Source organism: Corticium candelabrum, chromosome 6, assembly GCF_963422355.1.
Source record: "Corticium candelabrum chromosome 6, ooCorCand1.1, whole genome shotgun sequence".
NCBI classification, from domain to species: domain Eukaryota; kingdom Metazoa; phylum Porifera; class Homoscleromorpha; order Homosclerophorida; family Plakinidae; genus Corticium; species Corticium candelabrum.
The window spans coordinates 1,589,901-1,609,760 of record NC_085090.1 but is presented as its reverse complement, the minus strand read 5'-3'; the positions used below and the strand labels follow the sequence as shown (position 1 = coordinate 1,609,760).

Below are 19,860 nucleotides of genomic sequence, written 5' to 3'. Positions count from 1 at the left end.
TCACACACACCACACACACACACACACACACACACACACACACACACACACACACACATGGTAGATTTATTGTCTAGAAAATTTGACTGATGATACCCGTACAACTTCTCTATCTGCCGAGGATCTTGATGCAGCAATTGAGGAAATGGTCCAGCTGAGAAAGCCAATGGATATAGACGTCAAGAAAAACATATCAGTGGCACAACAACGTCAAAAAGCTCAGTATGATGCCAGACACAGAAAAGGCGAATACAAAGTAAATGTGTTTACTCTTTCAAAACTATGCAATCCCACCAAGTTTTGTTGTGGATATATGTATGTAAGGTTGGAGACATGGTACTTCTAAGAAATATGAAGAAACTCTCTCGCCAAGGAAGCAAAGCAGCAGAAGCATGGTCGGGACCATACAAAATCACTGAGAAGGCTGGCAACCATACCTATTATTTGAAATGGAGTGGTGATGTTAAGGCCAACAAGACCCTCTACAGCTCTACAAGACTCAAACCATATAATGTACGACAGCAATTAGGTAGAAGGAGTGTTAAAACAGAAGACAGACACCAAGACTCGGTAAGTTTGTTTACACTTGGTTGTGATTTTGATCTTAATTCAAGCACTTTAGTCAGTTGACAGGCCTATTCCAGTTTTGCTACAAACATCAAATGCAACAGAATCCTTAGATAAGGCTTCACCGCTACCTTGTGGAAAAGGTACATTAGACAATATCTCACAATGATTCTTCTATCATATTTCTATTAGATTACAATTGTTCTGCTTATGTTGCTGCAGTTAGAATTTTAGCTTTGTACCTTACATGTGTTTCAGATGATCATAAAGCAAAAGCACCAAAGAGCTATGTTAAAGTCACGTTAGGCTGCAATCTTCAATGGAGCCATCCTTCTGAGGACCTGTTGGACCAAGAACGATTGCAGTGCTGCTTGGCCTCCCTGGGATTCAGAGCATACAATGTTCTTGGAGATGGCAATTGTCAGTTCAGGGCTGTTGCACACCAGATCTATATGGCAGTGAGACATACCACGCTGCTGTCAGAAAACAAGCAGTTGACTTTATAGCAAAGTGTCATGGCAGGCACCATATGATTTAAAATACTAGCTGCTGTGAGATAGCAAACTCAATTGCACACAAAATAATTGTTAGATATGAACCATTTATGACAGTGCCTTACAGCAATTATGTGAAAGAGATGGCTGCAACTGCTTGGGAAGACCACCTAACACTTGACTCCATAGCAAATGTCTATAACGTAAGAATATGGTGCATTGAATCTGCATCCCAATATGAATGCGCGATGGTGGCTCCCCAAAGAGAACTTCCAACAACAGGTGACATATATCTTGGCCACCTCGCAGAAAAGCACTACATATCAGTAGTACCGACTCAGGTATATATTGGGTATGGCCTTATAACACAGAAATTGGATCAATCTTAGATCTTTCAGGAACCCAACGGGTGTGAACCACAACATTCTATTCCCAGTAGGCTGGCAGATGTTGATAGATTTTTTATCATTTTGATTCTCAGGCATTTTTGTCTTCTAATTTCTTGCAGGCCCATTGCCCTTGCCTCTTGTCATGGACCATTCATACTCCGTAGCAGCTCCGTTTGATCTATTTTAGACCATTCATACTGTGCAGCAGGTGCATCTGTGTCAACTGAACATCAGTCAGTTGCAATTTTCAAGAAACAAATCCCTCTGCAAGAGAGTGGAGAAGGACCAGAGTGGCTTTTTTTGAGTAGAGAAGATGAATTCCTGGTAGATACTTAAATAATCAAGACATGATTGCTGTTGAGTAGAATAGTCGACTACTGTAGGTGAATGAAGTATGGACAAGTGAAAGTCCAGATATGGTAGTGGGATATTGTTGTGATGGTCAAGAACTGACTGTACGTGACTTGAGCACTCTAAAAAAAGACAGTAATTGGCTCAATAGTCAGGTGTGTGCTTTAAATCAGTTGAATATACACATAGTTATGTATAGTAAAGTTTCTTTGTTATCAAGTTGTCAATTCATTCATGCAAAACATTGCAATGGAATTGAACAATCAAGTATAGTTAGTAAACTAATCAAAAATGAGTTAGGTTAGAGCTGATTGAGTTTAGAGGCATAACGTATTCGCATACAATTCCTTCCTGTACATGAAACTGGTTACGTATGGACAAAAGCCACTGGATCACACATGGAAATGGAAGAAGGTATTTTACTTGGAATTGAGTGTAACATGATGAGCAGATAATGGAATAATTAGATGGCAAATTTTTGTATCCCTACTGAACCTTTCTTTTTTCTAGAATGTCAACTTATTTCAATATCACACAGTGGTAATACCTATCCATCTTCCACGCCATTGGACTGTTATGGGAGCCGTGTTCCTGACTGCAACAATGCAATCAAATGTAACTGTACATTGGAAGCATGATGTTTTGTCTACACGTACTACGCATTATGTTATGCTGTACGGCAGTATCCTTTTTCTGATGTCAAAGAAGAGAATCTTAATTTAATAATGATGGTTATGAGCTTGCTATGTAAAAGATGAAACAGTATGTGTAAATGAACTCTGTTTTACAGGCCTACTACTATATTGTCATACTTTTAAATTGCTAGTTTTCAAGCTCATGTTTGGTACTTAATGTCTTTTAGTCTTGCTACATCTTTGTTGTTGTATATCAGAACTGTTCTCTATTTAAACAGTTGCAAAATTGGTTTAATTAATCTAGCAAAATTGGTTTAATTGTCAGATTAGGATAAACCTATTTCATCAATTCAGTAAAAGATTGCAATTTCATTATAACAGGAAATCAACCTTTGTTGCATGACCAGTAATTGTTGTTAATGTTTTATTACCGTCTGTAATCCAAACAAACAGTGCATCACAAATATCTAATTTTAGTGTATTTCATACAAATTTTAAATTGTGTGGAATCGACTACTTAAGTTATGCCATTTTTTCTAAATTGTATACGGTTTATTAAATTTTATTTAACAGGGGCAGAGAAAAATGTTTTAGAGCAAGTGACGGATGCTATTTCCATGATATAGCCTCGGCCTCCCAGCCGTGTACGTGTAGTGCCCATTGAATCCTCAGCCTTGATTTGATTCAACACACACAATTTGAAGACTGTGCAATAACTACCTTTGATCATTGAACAAATTTGCACGCTATGTTTGTTTCTATATGTACTCCAATAATAATAATAATGCTAACTGTTCATTGTAGTTTATTCAAACCTATAGACACTCTGCAATTAATGTTGCAGGCTAGTGTACAATACTAAATTAGGTGTAGCAGCAACTGTGGTAAACAATTGTTAACTGCTGTGAATAGACTGGCAAAATTAGATAGTAATGTAAGAACTAATTTTATTGACTATGGGGAAGTACCTTAATTGAACGGTATTTTGGTAAAAGCAGAAACAGTTTTTGCTACCACTGTACTAAGGAGATTATCTGTCAGCTTGCCACCATTTTAGCTGGTGCCATGTCACAATCTACAGCTGTACAGTAATTCAAATTGACCTTGAAGCAATGTCAGGATTTTTCCATTTTATTACAACTTCTACAACATGATTTGAACAATTAAACTGCAACATGGAATCTTACATTAACAAAGTGAAATTCTCTTGTTATAACTTAACTGTGTAGATGTTTTAAACTAGCATGCAATGGAAACAACAGTTCAAAGAAAGCAACAAAAATGCAAATTTACTAGACTACTCCAAAGCCAGTTGCCTACATATCTAAAACAGCATTCATATTTGCCGTAAACTCGTCTTGGTTGTCAACTTGTCTAGGCAACTCTAAAATCATAGCACACGTCGCTGCATTCGGAAACACAGATCTTGTGCTGGACACTGTGATTGTTGATGGTTCATGGAATCCCATCACTGGAATCTCGTTGCAACCTGTGCAGAACTGCAGCAGTGTCCTCAGGTTTGTGCTTTCTAGAGAAACATCAGTGTCAAAAGAACATTCTTGTAGTGCAATGTTTAATTGATTCATTGACAAGTATTTGTGTAATATATGTAGAAAGCCTTGATTACCTGAATGGTGGACGTAGTGCGCAAAATAGTCTTTTAATTTTGGTGGGAGTGTTGACTCATAGGTCACTAGATTCAGGAACAGTCCACTTGTTAATGGCGTGCTTGCTGAAGCAGTAAGCAGAGGTCTAATTTTGTCAGGATGCCGTCTGGCAAGATCCATTAGAGGGCCAAGACCGACAGATAGTTGATCTAACTCTGCTTTTCTGGATAACACAAGACAAAACATCATGCTTGCCATTGCCATGCTCAAAAGCCAATTGGGTTAGTGTACTGCATTGTATACATGTAAATACATGTATAAAAATTTCTATTAGAATATAACGATAACAATATACTGCCAATTAACATTGCGTTACATCAGTACCTCTAGCACCATACCCTTAGATAAAATAGGGTCAATAAAATTGGAAATAGCAAAGAATTTCTACAGCTGTTAATTGAGTTCCAAAGTAAACAATCTCTAGTGTTCGAGTGCAGTCACAAGCTCAATGCCTCTGCGTAAAAGCAACCTTCAGCAATATAATGTTTATCAACTGTAGCTATAGCAAACAATGAAACCAGTATTAACATAATAAATTATGTTCTGTGTATAGTTTGATGCCAATTAAGTTCCCATTGTAAAGTTTCTTCATTGTATTATACTGGGTATATTGTTTTAGTGTCCCAATAACAAGCCCACAATTCGTCATTAGAAAACTTGGAATGTGACTCACAAAAGATTTACAAAACATAAATTACTTAATTAATATGGGAATTAGCATGTTACTCAACATGTCATGAAAGCAACACATGTGCACATAGATTTACCCATCCATCCCACAATATATAGCTTTATTATGTACACCTATACATAAAACAATGGCAAAATTTGTGAACCATGTTCACAAAGAGGATAATTTAATTAAATAACTACCATTAGCACATGCAATTACCACCTACAGGTATAGTAAATTGCATTAAAATGTTCCACAAATTCTATGCATACTGTGATTTCTCAACACAAAACGCAACATCTGTAATCAGGGCCACTTACCAGAAGTTGAGAATCACGCTAGACCAGCCAGCGAGAGAGCTTTATCAAGCACCTCCATAATTTGAGTGACGAGCACTTGCACTTGCAATCGATCTAGCCGCGAGTAGCAGTCGTGAGTCCATCTGCAACTTGGATCCTCTGATATATCGTGCGCATGTGTCACCAGAACCCATTCTCTTCAGTTCCCATATTGTCAACGGCGATCTCACTTCCGACGGCATACTAGACACAGTTGACGCGCTTCTCGTCGGCTGGGCTGAGATATCAAATGACAAGTGGAACATGTTAGGATAGCCCAGGCGACGAGTGCAACAAGTTAGGATAGCCCAGCCGAGGAAAATTTGACACAATTTACGCGTGCTACGTCCATGGGCTAGGAGGAGAACGTGCACGTAATATGATATCGCAGCCCAGCCGACGGAATTATGACACACTTGACGCGTGTCGTCAGCTACCTGCACGCTGGGCTGAGATGCAAATTAGTTGTGGAAACATGATATCTCAGCCCAGCCGACGAGTTAGCGCAGCCCAGCCGACGGAATTATGACACACATCACGCGCCATAGAGCGTAACGTGGGAGTTGTCTAGAGATGCAATCAAAGATTGAAATCTCGGCCGAGCTGCACACGTTTACTAGGACTCTCATTTCCATTTCAAACTACATAAGTCTAAAAACGTTTTTAGAAAATGATGGGTATGTACTTATGTCATCTAGGCCCATCTCCTACATCACAATCTTTTTACCTATATCGCTTGCAGCAGTTGTGAATGTGATGTAGGAGATGGGCATAAATGACATAAGTACATACCCATCCCTACATACCCATAATTTTCTCAAAATGTTTTTGGACTTGTACTATTGGGTTTCCGTGGTTGCAAGCTGCAAATTCTCACGCAAACCGGACATACCAGGTACGCGTTCTCAGCATAGCTGTGTGATTGTCCGGATCTCTAGGCGTCGCCTACTGACGTAATACGCACTTCACCATGGGCTCGCCAGACAAGCGCGACAGTGAAGTGAACTTGTGGGTAAAATACACGATCTTCTTCTTCAACTTCTTCTTCTGGCTCGCTGGCGGCGCTCTACTTGGTATTGGTATCTGGGCCCGCCATGAGAAAGGCATTGAAGCGTTTGGCAACCTTTTTACGGATCCTGCTGCTTTGTTTATTTTTCTTGGATGCGTCATGTTCATTCTTGGATTTTTTGGTTGTGTGGGAGCTCTCAGAGAGAATGTCTTTCTGTTGCGCGTCTTCATGTGGTCGTTGATAGTGCTGTTTGTGTTTCAAGTCGGTGGCAGTATCTCGGCGTTCGTATTTAGGGATAAAGTGAAGGAGGAAGTAGAGGACAAGGTGGAGGAGATGATGATGAAGTACAGGGATGATGCTGACCTAGCTAATCTGATTGACTTTATCCAAGAGAAGTTTGAGTGTTGTGGGCAGATGGGAGCAGAAGATTGGGGACAATTTAATAAGTATTTTAACTGTTCAAGTGGTAAGTCTATTGTAGAGCTGCCAGAGTCATGTGGAGTGCCTTTTTCATGCTGTAAGACATCTGACGAGAGAGTGAACACTCAGTGCGGATATGGTCTTTTGGAGACTCCACACCGCATTGCACCTTCACAGGTGATTTGGACGCGGGGTTGTGTAGATGCGCTCATAGATTGGGCAAAGAAGAACTTAATCGCTATTGGTGTGTCTGTGTTGGTTATTGCTATTATTGAGATCTTGGGAATTGCCCTTTCAGGATCACTGATAACACAGATTGGCAAGCAAGCTGGTTACATATGACCAATTTTTGTGATATATTGATCATGATGAGGGAGACACAGCAAGTGTTGAGAGAAGATGGGACGTAAAAAGTAGACATTCGTTTAGTTTTGTTTTTGTCAATTAGTGGTGATGCCATGGAATGTGAAATTAATTGACATAATTGTAGTTGTACACTGTGTAGTCATGATTTGCTCGAGAGCTAGTATCTGCATTTGCCAGTATCTGCGTTTGCCAGTACCTGCATCTGAACATGTAGGCTGTGTTTATGGTGGTGATATGACTTTAGAAATTTGTTCTTGATGGCTGTCACGCACCTGTGGCCTTATTTTAGCTACAATACCAGTATGAGCCATAAGAAAAAGGGACTTTGTGACAGTCATGACAAGTAGCGTACGCTAAACGTCTAGGCTTGAACCGACTTCCTGTCTGCGGATACCATATGTGGGAATGTGCCACGCCTCCTTTGTCGGCAACCAGAAGCAGCCAATAAGATGCGCGAAACGCTCATAAAAGAGTTTCCTATGTTTACCGTATGCGATCTAATCGATACTGTTCTTCACAAGAAATTACTCGACGTCACGCGAAACGACACTCGCTAGATGTACTGTACGATTTTAGATTAATTTTACAGGTATAATGACGGAGCATGTATATTCGTAACTCTTCGCGACATCAGTGGCGTACTAGAAGGGGTTTACTAGAGGGGCTTGCTAGAGGGGCTTACTAGAGGGGCTTACTAGAGAGGGCTTAATAGAGGGGGCTTAATAGAGGGAGATTACTAGAGGGAGCTTACTAGAGAGGGCTTACTAGAGGGGGCTTACTAGAGGGGCTTACTAGAGGGAGCTTACTAGAGGGGGCTTACTGGAGGGGGATACTGGAGGAAGCTTACTGGAGGGGGATTACTGGAGGGGGCTTACTGGAGGGGGTTTACAGGAGGGGGTTTACAGGAGGGGGTTTACAGGAGGGGGTTTACAGGAGGGGATTACTGGAGGGGGATTACTGGAGGGGGATTACTGGAGGGGGATTACTGGAGGGGGATTACTGGAGGGAGCTTACTGGAGGGGAATTACTGGAGGGGGATTACTGGAGGGAGCTTACTGTGTGTATGTGTGTGGTGTGGTGTGTGTGTGTGTGTGTGTGTGTGTGTGTGTGTGTGTGTGTGTGTGTGTGCGTGCGTGTGGTGTGTGTGTGTGTGTGTGTGTGTGCGTGTGTGTGTGTGTGTGTGTGTGTTTGTGTGTGTGCGTGTGTGTGTGTGTGTGTGTGTGTGTGTGTGTGTGTGTGTGTGTGTGTGTGTGTGTGTTTGTGTGTGTGCGTGTGTGTGTGTGTGTGTGTGTGTGTGTGTGTGTGCGCGCGTGCGTGGGTGTGTGCGTAGAGTATTTAATTAAAGTAAGGCGCTTGTCTGCTATGTCACGAACTGCATAATAATAATTTCGCTGTCTAGCTAAACTGAACATAACGCGCGCTAGACTTAGCAGGTTCACAAGTCCAACGGCGGGAAGTCATCTGCGCATGATCTGTATACCGCGCGTGCTACTCAATTTACAGAGACTTTCCTAGAATGGCGCAAACGTCTTCGTTGTATGGAGATGAGCGTTCCATTGCTGGGAGGGCTGTGGAACCGAAGACTAGACAAGCACGAAATTACAGAGATCTCATCGAGTACTACGAAGTGGATCGCTGCGTGCAGTTTGTCAATCGGAATAACTTTAAGAAAGTGAGTTAATTCCAGTGTACTTTAGCAGCATGCACGGTCACGTGACCTTGTGGACTGGTAAATATAGCTGTGTTCTACTGTACTCAGACTACTCGCTTCAGAGCTAGGAGCTTATGCACGTGTAGTAGTAGTAGTATTTGTGTGTGTGTGTGTGTGTGTGTGTGTGTGTGTGTGTGTGTGTGTGTGTGTGTGTGTGTGTGTGTGTGTGTGTGTGTGTGTGTGTGTGTGTGAATTGATCACAGCAGCACGCATGGCCACGCGACCTTGGTACTAAAATGAATGTATGTTGGGATTAGTCTAACATTATTTATTTAGATGTATATAATTTATTGACTGTACTGGACAACAGCCATTGATCATAGGCCCCCCATGATCACGCTAGCACTTGCGCGTTTCATCACTTTGAGAAAAGGTGCACTTTTTAAACACTTAGTAACTGCGAGGAATTTGACGCTCTAATTCACACTGAAGGCAAAGCTAACTGACGTCTTTCTATAGCCTAAATTGGAAGGATCAAGACATTGCAGCTAAAGGTTGCGTTAGACCATGCAGCTAGTCCTTTTAGGTATAATTCTCAGAATTTGCTCACCCAAAATTTCAGTTTTGCAAAACTGAAGTTGCTAAAATTTGACAAGCACTGTTGCACTTTGAACCAGATGGGTTCTGTACGTTACGCACGTGACCAGGAAAGTACACGTCTTGTTTCCTTACATAGCATCTTTCCTACAACTGTAGTCACATCTTCCTTGAGCATGCAAGTGCACTCAGTTCAGAGGGAGCACTGAAAATTTACAATTTTTAATTAATAAAGGGTTAGTTAAGGCACGTACCAGTGGACATAAGTCTTAGGGACATGTATGTTTGACATGCTTACTTTATTCATCTGAATATTTGTGTGCTTGCTTTGATTTATACTAAATTTGATCCAACGGTGTTGAATTAATCTTAGTCAGTGGCATCACTGGACCAATGAAATTAGGGAGGCCAGCTATTAGGTTATATCATTTTGTCAATTGTGTAATGGGCCACATTTCCAAATATTAAGAGCCCAAGACCCACCCAGTCCTCTATTGTGCGACAGTTATACCACTGAAATAATGGCAGTCTTGAACATTTTCTTGAAATTGTAATGAGCAGTGTTCGAAAAACCGGTCGCCAAGTCGCCAAATGGCGATCTCTGTTACAAGAATGGCGACTAGTCAAGCCTAGGAAGTCGCCATGCTGTAGGAATGGTAAACCTGAGGAAGATCGACTTTCCAAATTTCCGAGTTTAGTAGGAGCTTGAAAACTAGTACGGCGTAATCTGGGTACACAGAAACCTCAACTTTTCTGTCTACATGAACGTAAACTGTCCACCCGTCTGTTCTGTGATCCTGATGCGCTGAAGCACGTGCACAAGGAATGGCACTTACCTGCACCTGGGAAACACTTTGGTAATTAATTAATTAAAGAAACGGTACACTAGGCTCGATTTTGACTGGCTTCCTGTACAATGGCGTGCATTCAGCGCTTACGAAACTTGAAATGTGCAACAGAGGTCGAAGCCAGAGCAAATTCTAACCGAGACCGGCGAATACCAATATTCCTGGAAGCCAGCTACTAGTTTCTTGTAACTAGATTTGATGGCTGATACCAGACAAAGCTACTGCAAATCTAACTGTGGGCGCAGATGGAAACTGCCTCTATTGTTGCTTTTTACGGGGCACGAAAATTGCCATTAAGAACTACGGCTTCCTGTTCTTGAGTTAATGCTCAATTACACAGTTGCTGCAAGGTACATGCGCTGACAAGGTGTCAGTGAAGTCTGGCTTCTCTCTGCCTCACAATCTATTTGTGTAGTGTTATGGTAAAAACTTCAAGTATTAGATAACGGAAATATGGCATGTGTGCATGACGTTTGCGCAGAGAGACTGTGGCCTTAGTGTAACAAACTGTTGGTCAGTTGGTCAGTTTATAAGCTCTACGATGTCCAAACCCTTGAACCTAGGCATTAATCTAGAGAATGAAGCACCTTCTGTGCCTGCATTTGGTTACATTGCCGCATCATACCATTGAACTAGAATGAGTGTAACAAAAAGTAAGTAGCTTTATAAGTCTGTTTGACTAAGAACTTCTGAGCATCACAAGTAGGCGTGGCCCGCATACATTTATTGAGGGGCGTGGCATAATAAGAATTGCTTTGCTGACCAACATTTCTTAGGTTTTTCGAACCCTGAATGAGATCTTAATGTCAAATTAGTGCACGGTTTAAGTGTGTCTGGCTCATAATCATGGTCTTTCTAAAACTGGTAGACATTTAACCAATGGGCTTGTCTCAGGGATGAAAAGAGTATTTTCAATAAGTTGGAAGTTTTGCAATGCAAATTAATTAAGCAGCAGGGTTCTGCCTACAGTGATTAGAGGTGGTCGTCCCGACCATCACTCAACAAACATCAACTATCACTGCACATGTTATGTTCTGATATATTTTAGCTAGAGTTTTACTTGCTCCAAGCTAATGAGCAATGGAAGGTGAGCAGTTTATTGAAAGGTGAGTACTTTGACACGCAGCAGGTGAGCACTTTGACAAGGCGGCAGGCCGTCCTGCTATCATACAATCTACTATACGATCTATATCTATAGCTCAAGGCATTAAGGTGGTCGTGTGAGATCCAACACAACAGTCTGCATGTCAGTAATGAGCAAGGCAGCAATATCCTTGGCGCCCTGTGACAGAGCCAGTCAAAGTTGTTACCAATGTTGTTTTGCTAGACAGGAGCACTGAATGTTTGAAACCTACAGCTCATACATGGATGGCAGACATCTAACCATGCCATACTATGATATATTGTAGACGTGAGACTGGGCAACATACCATGGTAGTTCCCCGACTGTTGACGTAAGTTGCAGCTTTCTTAGTCTGCACTTTCAGATCATGAACCATTAACAGTATGACACATTCTGTTTGGTGCTACGTGTCTGTTTTGTGATGATGCTTGATTGTCCGGGAGTTGTCTGCTTGTCTAAATTACAGATAAACCACGCCCCTTAATGCAACAGATACTTTGACACCACTCCATAAATCCTGGGCAGAACACTGAAGCAGACTGGCAGCATGGCTTTTAAACACAAGAGTTAGTATTTCTGGTGGTACTTGCATCTGCATGTTGTCTTGAGGAACTTTGTTGTCCGTGGACTCAAAGCCACTTAGAAATTTAAACACACTACTCAAGACTGGCCGGCTACACTGTCTAATACTGTGTTTACATGAGCACGCATAGCCAGCTCGTGCCAGCCTAGCATGCCAGTCTGCGTTTACACGATGTGCTCTTTGGAATCAAGCCAAGCTTCTGATGGGCGTTTTTAGCGTACGTTATATATTTAGATCGACATAGCTCACGTTATCTCACCCTCGCAACTGATGGAAGTGAATCTGCTCGCGTTCTCTTTTCTATGACTTTACAACAGTCAAATCGGAAAACTTGTAGGACATTTATGAGATGACGTCCTATTTAGAGGAAGTGTATCTATGCTGCCAGTCGACTGTTGTGGCAATAAAGTTCATGAAATTTGTTTCTTGCGGTCATTGCGTGGGTACGTGTTCTTTTCAATTTTTCTTCTCCAGAAAAGTACATTTGTATAAAATGAGCATGCCCAGCTCCCATCCCAGCACAGTTAGCATTTACACGACAAAGCTGACCCGAGTCAGCTCAGACTAGAAATGTTGGACTTGACTTTGCTCGGCATGGCTCAGCCCGCATTTACATGTACCTTTCAAAGCAAGCCAGCACAGGCTGGTCCGCTTACCAGTGCTCATGTAAACGGGCTATAAGACAGGGGGAAGCTAGTGTCTTGTGTTATCCTGGGCTCATTCCCAGCACTTCTTTGTGCAGGTGCTTTACTATGTGTAAGATGAGGTTGTAAGCGCTTAGAAAGTTGTGTGACTGACTAGTAACGTAAATGACTGATACATGGTGCATTTATTGACTTTGTAGCTAGATAGATTTGTTGCATAGTGTAATAGCAGAGGAGGTAGTGCATGCACCACCTAATCCGGAGAGTTGTGATGGGAATTTGTACCCATTCTGATGTCAGAGTGTGACGATTGTTTCCGGTTCTGCTTCTACAGTGGCTGCATTGTTAGTAATCTGCCACCAAGTGAAAATATAGCATATAATTTGTATGCATTCTATTGCCCTAGCTATTTCACCATAGATGTGCGTGAAAGCAGTTATCTAGAAATTTACTTGCTATTTTTGATCACATTAGCATAAAAAAGACACGTTGCATGAGAGGAACACTTTACAAAAGAGGACGACTTTCGTAAACAGGAAATGGATCTTATCGTCGCAGTTGTGAAGTCGAATCTTGGGGTCTTTGAGATTTTCAACACAACGCTTTTCACAACTGTTGCTCTATTCAGAACAACACTTAATTAATGGGCCAAAGACCCTACGTATGCAGGCAAGATCGACCCACAGACTCGCATGATGACACAACTCAAGACACATCAAGACTTCGGCAACTATTGAATTCCAATTCTGTGGCTAGAGTAGCACATAGCCAACAAATCGTAGACGCTTAGAATAAGGTTATGCTTGTGGCTAACAGACCAGCTAAAGTATTGAACGTAAGGCATGTTTTCGGTTACTGCGCACGTGTGAAAGCGTGCACTACTTTCTTTGGTGTAATAGCATATGGTCATAACTTTCTTTAAGCTTACTGACTCATTAACCCGGGGCACTTAGGTTACAGTAATAGTGCTGTTGACCATTCAACGACCAACTCAACGGACGGATGTGGGTGGACTGATGTGAGTGGGTCAATAGACCCATGTGGGTGGGTCAATAGATGGATGTGGGTGGGTCAATAGATGGATGTGGGTGGGTCAATAGATGGATGTGGGCAGTATTATCTACTCCGCATATAAGCTTATATCCACTGTCACCATAGTCGTATGTGCTAAATTGTCATGAGAGCGGTTGCTGCCAATTTTTATTATCCGATGTTCTCGCTGTGGCGACTTTCTACCAAAGTAATGCATCGACTCTGCTAAGAAGAAAAAATCACGTTTTGTTAGAATATTGGCTTGGTATTTCGTAGCAGTCTACGTACTCTACTTGTTTCTCGTAGTTGTTGATGCAAATGAATTCGAAGCTATTTGCAATAGCAGCGCTTAGCAATTAAGTTGTTTCTAAACAAACACAGGTGCTTCATTGTTTCGTGGTTTCAATGCAAAGTTACAAGACAAAGTAGGTGCATGGATAGGTCGAATTGTGTTGTGCAGGTCATAGTCCATTTCTTCTTTGATAGAGTGCTGATTTGCAAATACGTGACCAGATCTAGTAGGCCGTTAGACTCGTGCCCAGTCTTCCGCCTCGCTAGGGTGCTACACCACGTGCGCTAGCTGTCACATGTGTGTATAGGTCCATGTGGTTTCACACGTGTGGCTGTACACACGTGACAGTTATCGCACGTGGTGTAGCAACCTAGCGCAGAGGAGGACTGGGCACGAGTCTAGTAGGCCATGTCTGCTACAGGAAACAGAATGATTACTAATGTATACAGCCAAAATGTGCTTGAATGGTGCTGGCAGCACGAAACGTAGTGAAAGTATGGTTCAGGTACATTCAGACATGTTCAAAGTTTCAAATAGTTTGCAATCATTGTTTAGTATGCGTTTCTGCCACGCGTTCGTTCATTGTCAAAACTAGCATAGATGGTTGCTGATTATTTAGGGAATGTTTCCACTGCTGCTAAATATGTAAGTCTAGTACAATGCATTTTATCATTTCTCTTACTTTGCCAAATTCAGGTTACACAGGTAAACTTTTCTGGAAACGAGATACGAGGCCACGCCCAAACAATTCAGCCCATGAATAGTTAATTAATTTTAGTGAGTGCCAGTAAGTGTGCAGCAGCTGCATGTTCTATAAACTACCGTATTCCCTCACATAAAGTCGCATGCGCTTATAAGTGAGAAAGCGCATTTTTTCTTGCCGAAGAAAACGCTTTTTAAAACTCATTTATAAGCGCATGCGCTTGTATAAAATTTTTTGTTTAATTTTTGTATTTGCTAATGCATCAGTAAACAAACAGTGAGAACAGGTCCTAGTCGTCTTCATCAGTTTCTAAAAGTGTCTCTTCATCGCTATCAGTGCACGTGCTAGTGTCCGACTCCGAGTCGCTAGACTGCGATAATTCTTCGCTAACATCTTCTCCACCCAACATTGCAGCCAGTCGACTGTGCAGCATAACATCGCTTTCGGCGGAACTTCGCACAATGCCGCATTGCCTAAATGAATTTGCTATAATTTCCGCGTCAAGTGACCTCCAGCATTCAACCACCCATTCTGCCACCTGCTTGTACGAAGCAGATTTTCGGTTACCTGCCCGAGTATATTCTCTAATCCCATCGGCTAGCCAATCCTTCCATTTCTTCCTCATCGCATCTTTGAATGGCTTGTTCCAAGACAAATCACACGGCTGCAGTAGTGGCGTCATTCCGGCTGGGACTTAAATGGCTCTAGTTTGATGTTCTTGAATCAAATGATTTTGAATTCGAGCATGCAGATGACTGGCGTGACGATCAAGAACCAAAACAGCTGGTTGACGAAAGATGGAATTCTTTCGGCGCTTCCAAACATTTTGCAACCAGTAGTCTAGAAGCTCCGTGTTCATTGAGCCGCCTTTCGAAACCTGGACCACAACGCCAGAGGGAAATTGAACTTTCGGAACATTCTTCAGTCCACGAAAAATCAGCATAGGAGGAAGCTTACTTCCGTCAGCAAGGGTGGCCAAAGCAACAGTGTATCTCATTTTTTCTTTCCCTGTCGTTTTTGATAAAACAGTTTTCACCCCTCTAAAATCAATGCTTCGGTTTGAGGGCATGTCGAACCACATGGGAGTCTCGTCCATATTCCCAATTGCAAACATTGGGTAGTCTCTCTCTGCGAGGGAAACTTGGCATTCATCCATGAATTTCTTTGCCAAATCGGGAGCATCAATAGGGATTTTTTGGCCCTCAGACGTAATGACGCGTGTGCACAAATCGTTTCGTTTCAAAAAACATGCAAAGCCATCCTTTCGACGCCTTGAACTGTCCTTCGGGAGAACTCCATGAAGCGTTTTGTACAATTCCAGTGCTTTTGATTGTACGTCAGAACCATTAACTGTTATTCGTTCCTCTCTTCTAGCTTTGATCCATTCCATGAGCGATTTTCTAACTCAGGATGTCTTCCGTGCGAGCTTTCGGTTTGCAATAGTCGTCTTCTTTTGCGTGTAGGGACGTCTCGCCTCTCGGATGCTTCATCAAGCCTGCTCTCTTGCTGTCGCCACCTCTGCACGACTTTTCGATGGACTCCGTACTGCTTTGCTGTTTTTGAAACATTTCCGTCGTTTACTTTCGGAGAGTCGAGAAGCTGACGCTTAAATTCAAGGGAATAGGACTTGCGATGCATGTTGCGTGTACAGATGCTGTCTGAACACGATTATCCCTCGCCTAAAAGCGCATGCGCTTGTACTCGAGGTATAGGCGCATGCGCTTATTCAGTTCACTTATAAGCGCACGCGCCTTTATGTGAGGGAATACGGTACAAGTTAGCAACTGAGGGTTTAGCACTAGCACTTTAGTGCTTTTTCATCTTTAATATATGCATTAAAACACTTGCACAAAGAAGGCCTATGAACAATGGTAGTGTTTTCCAACAGTACACACCAGTATTTAAATAGAAGCAAATCTTTGCTGAAAGACCCAGCTGACTAGCTGTGTGTTTTGGCAATACCAGAAAGGAGATAGGTGTATTGTGTTTATCTGTCTGTCTGTCTGTCTGTCTGTCTGTCTGTCTGTCTGTCTGTCTGTCTGTCTGTCTGTCTGTCATTGAATATAGTCTTCCAGGTCCTTTCGGTCTTGGAAATATGTTTAGAAAATGTATTTGACTTTTGAGAACAATATTGGCGATCTCTGTTTGTATGTCTGTCTGTCTGTCTGTCAATACATATATTTTCAAACATTGACCTATTATACACCATCTAAGCAAAGCAACTAAATGCTACCCAAGCCAATAGGGCTGGTTCTACCTACAACTATTTATGTTTATTTGACTGTCTTTTGAAACAATTTTCTTTAGTTTTCTGTCAATCACTGTAGCATTTGATCGTTGTAGACACACAGAAAACACAGATCTCCAGTATGTCTTGAAGGTTGTTGCATTTGGCTTTCCGTCTTTGTCTCTTAATAGCTGTGACAGTTTCCTCTGTTTGTCTGTCTGTCTGTCTGTCTGTCTGTCTGTTTGTCTGTCTGTCTGTTTGTGTGTCTGCCTGTTTGTCTGTCTGTCTGTCTTTTTCATATATTTTTATAAATGAATGCTGTTACAACCAAAACTATTTAAAACGTTTCAGAGACCCTGTTAGTCTGTCTGTCTGTCTGACTGACTTTGTCGTTTGCTAGGATTGGTTTGCTTTTACAAATTCCTAGCCTATGTACTAGTAGAGTCTGTATGAGAATAAAGTGTCTGTCTGTCTGAACATGGTTATCATCTATTGACCTGCAAGTTTGGCAGTGGCCCGGTATGGCAACACAATACAATCGTATCAACTTGGGCTAAATGTTTAGACGAGTTAAATATTCCTCATCAAGTTGAGCCAAGAAATAGGTATACTGACTCTGAGAACAGGCCGGATATAACAACATATGATCCCACTGGACACTTGACAAAAGACCTGGACATTTCACTTGCTCATCCACATTCTTGTGACACCGTACAATCAGCTGCCAAAATATCAGGTTATGCAGCTGAGTTGAGAGAAAAACGCAAAATGACAAAATATGGTCAACAGCAGTGTATAGCAGGATCTGATACAACATGTATTCCACTGGTTTTTAACACTTTGGCTTTTGGGGCCCTATGGCTGAAGACTATCTCGATAAGATCTCCAATGCAAATGGAAAATGCAGCGAAACAGGCTTTAGAGACAGATGGAGAAAGCAACTGTCTGTAGTTGTACAGTCTTGCAACTCTCGTGTGATTTCTACAAAGTTGTCAAAGTTATCTAAGTGCAATTTTGATGACTTTCTGTATGATAAAGATGTTCAACATTTTGTTCATTGATTGTTATTGTTATGCATACGTAAAGTTACCGATTGTTATTGGTAGAGTAAGAGTTCAAATAAAGCAATCTGTTTGTCTGTCTGTCTGTCTGTCTGTCTGTAAAAAGTTTTCAAGAGTTTCAGAAACAAAGAATGACATTGACAAGCTTTTTGACTTTAATGTACAGATCCAAGTCCACTAAAGTTTTAAGTATTTTGCTGTGAAGGACTAGTTCATCATAGAAGTTTAGGATGTGTACAAGTAGAGGATCTGTAACAATAAAATGATCTGTCAGTCTGTCTGTCTGTCTGTCTGTCTGTCTGTCTGTCTGTCTGTCTGTTTGTCTGTCTGTCTGTGTCAAAGAACAGTTTTTGAAAACATCAACGCTAATACAGAAAAGGCTACATATAACACTAAAGAGTTCAAGATAAATGACCATAGTGGTCATGGAAGAAAAAAGTCTAATGAACAGCCATCTGATGTTTGTAGCCAGCATATGCAGAGCCATTACTACAAACTATCCTGTCCATCGTTTTGGCTAAAACACTACTATTGCAACGTTGTAATGTTATCGACAGTATTCGCCACCAGCACGTTTTAAATTCTATTGAATTCAGCTTTCCATCTTCATCACGTGGTTTTAGTTAGATCTGGTGAAGAAAGTTCTTTTCGCTATTTCCCCAACATCCAAAATGTTCAAACACTAAGGGAATCAAGCAAGGAGAACCTCCACCAGTGTGCCCTTCTTTGCTGTACTGTCTGTCTGTCTGTCTGTTTGTCTGTCTGTAGACACTCATACCTCAGTCTTTGTCTGGGCTTATGGCAAATTCAGTAAAACTCCAAAATTGTCTGAGCTCGGATATTGCTGAAGGGAATGCAGCAACATGTGTTATGCAAGCATCCTCTGTCAAACGTGCTGCAAGAATAAGGTCATGTCAAGGACGTGGAGCAGGATCATGGCTTCAAGCTATTCCTTCAGCACCAAAATTTGTTTGAAAGTCCTCAGAATTTCGTGTGGCAGCATTTTTGAGAAATGGTATTCCTTTACCATATTCCCAGATTGTTACCAAGTGTGATTGTGGTGCAAACCTTGATGAACATTGTTATCGTGTATTGACCTGCAAGTTTGGCGGTGGTCCAGTATGGCAACACAATACAATTATGTCAACTTGGGCTAAATGTTTAGACAAGTTAAATATTCCTCATCAAGTTGAGCCAAGAAATAGGTATACTGACTCTGAGAACAGGCCGGATATAACAACATATGATCCCACTGGACACTTGACAAAAGACCTGGACATTTCACTTGCTCATCCACACGCTTGTGACCCCGTATCAGCTGCCAAAATATCAGGTTATGCAGCTGAGTTGAGGGGAAAACGCAAAATGACAAAATATGGTCAACAGCAGTTTATAGCAGGATCTGATGCAACATGTATTCCACTGGTTTTTGAACACTTTGGCTTTTTGGGGGGACCCTATGGCTGAAGACTATCTCAATAAGATCTCCAAAATTCAAAAGATGAAAATGGAAAAGCAGCGAAACAGACTTTAGAGATAGATGGAGAAAGCAACTGTCTGTAGTTGTCTAAGTGCAATTTTGATGATTTTCTGTATGATAATGACGTTCAACATTTTGTTCATTGACTGTTATTGTTATGCATACGTAAAGTTAGCGATTGTTATTGGTAGAGTAAGAGTTCAAATATAGCAATCTGTCTGTCTGTTTGTCTGTCAATCTGTCTGTGATTATTTATCTATTTGTCTGTCTGTTTGTCTGTCTGTCTGTCCTTAAAAGATGTACAGTTCAAAATTGTCACTTGTCGCATCAAATTCGTATTCGTCAAATCAAAGTACTTCATAGTCAAATCAAACTCACAAGACGTCAAATCAAATTTGTAGTATGTCAAATCAAGTGTGCAATCTGTAAAATCAAATTGACAAATTGTCAAATCAAAATTATCATACCTCAAACCAAATTTGTAAATTATCAAACCAACTTTGTTGTCCGTCAAATCAAGTCTGGATGATGTCAAATCAAAGTAGCAAGATATACATGCAAGACATTCCATCTAATACGTAAGACTTCAGTGCATGGATCACAATAGATACTATTACACATTCATCTCAAATAGCTATAGAGCTACGTATGTATAGCAAAGTAACACATAGCAGTGTCGAAAATCACCAAACTCAGTGAAGTATACCAGC

The 19,860-nt window shown here is 41.3% G+C and overlaps 2 protein-coding genes across 5 annotated transcripts; both read left to right on the top strand.

Annotated features, from left to right (window-relative positions):
- The first annotated feature begins 27 nt into the window (after window positions 1–27).
- On the top strand, window positions 28–2,794 carry LOC134181259 (uncharacterized). 4 transcript variants are annotated; one of them, XR_009970109.1, is made up of 5 exons: window positions 28–256; window positions 325–570; window positions 623–710; window positions 826–2,215; window positions 2,312–2,794. XR_009970109.1 is itself a non-coding variant. In XM_062648502.1 (4 exons), the coding sequence occupies exons 1-4, from the start codon at window positions 146–148 to the stop codon at window positions 1,071–1,073; spliced, it is 693 nt and encodes a 230-aa protein (XP_062504486.1). In that variant the 5' UTR covers window positions 28–145; the 3' UTR covers window positions 1,074–2,794. The 4 variants fall into 4 exon arrangements, 1 of the variants encoding a protein (XP_062504486.1); XR_009970110.1 differs by having other exon boundaries at window positions 826–2,532; window positions 2,592–2,794; XR_009970111.1 differs by lacking the exon at window positions 2,312–2,794 and having other exon boundaries at window positions 826–1,402; window positions 1,460–1,479.
- Window positions 2,795–6,054: 3,260 nt separating this feature from the next.
- On the top strand, window positions 6,055–7,070 carry LOC134181021 (tetraspanin-5-like). Its single transcript, XM_062648218.1, has one exon. The coding sequence runs from the start codon at window positions 6,085–6,087 to the stop codon at window positions 6,883–6,885; it is 801 nt and encodes a 266-aa protein (XP_062504202.1). The 5' UTR covers window positions 6,055–6,084; the 3' UTR covers window positions 6,886–7,070.
- Window positions 7,071–19,860: the final 12,790 nt, after the last annotated feature.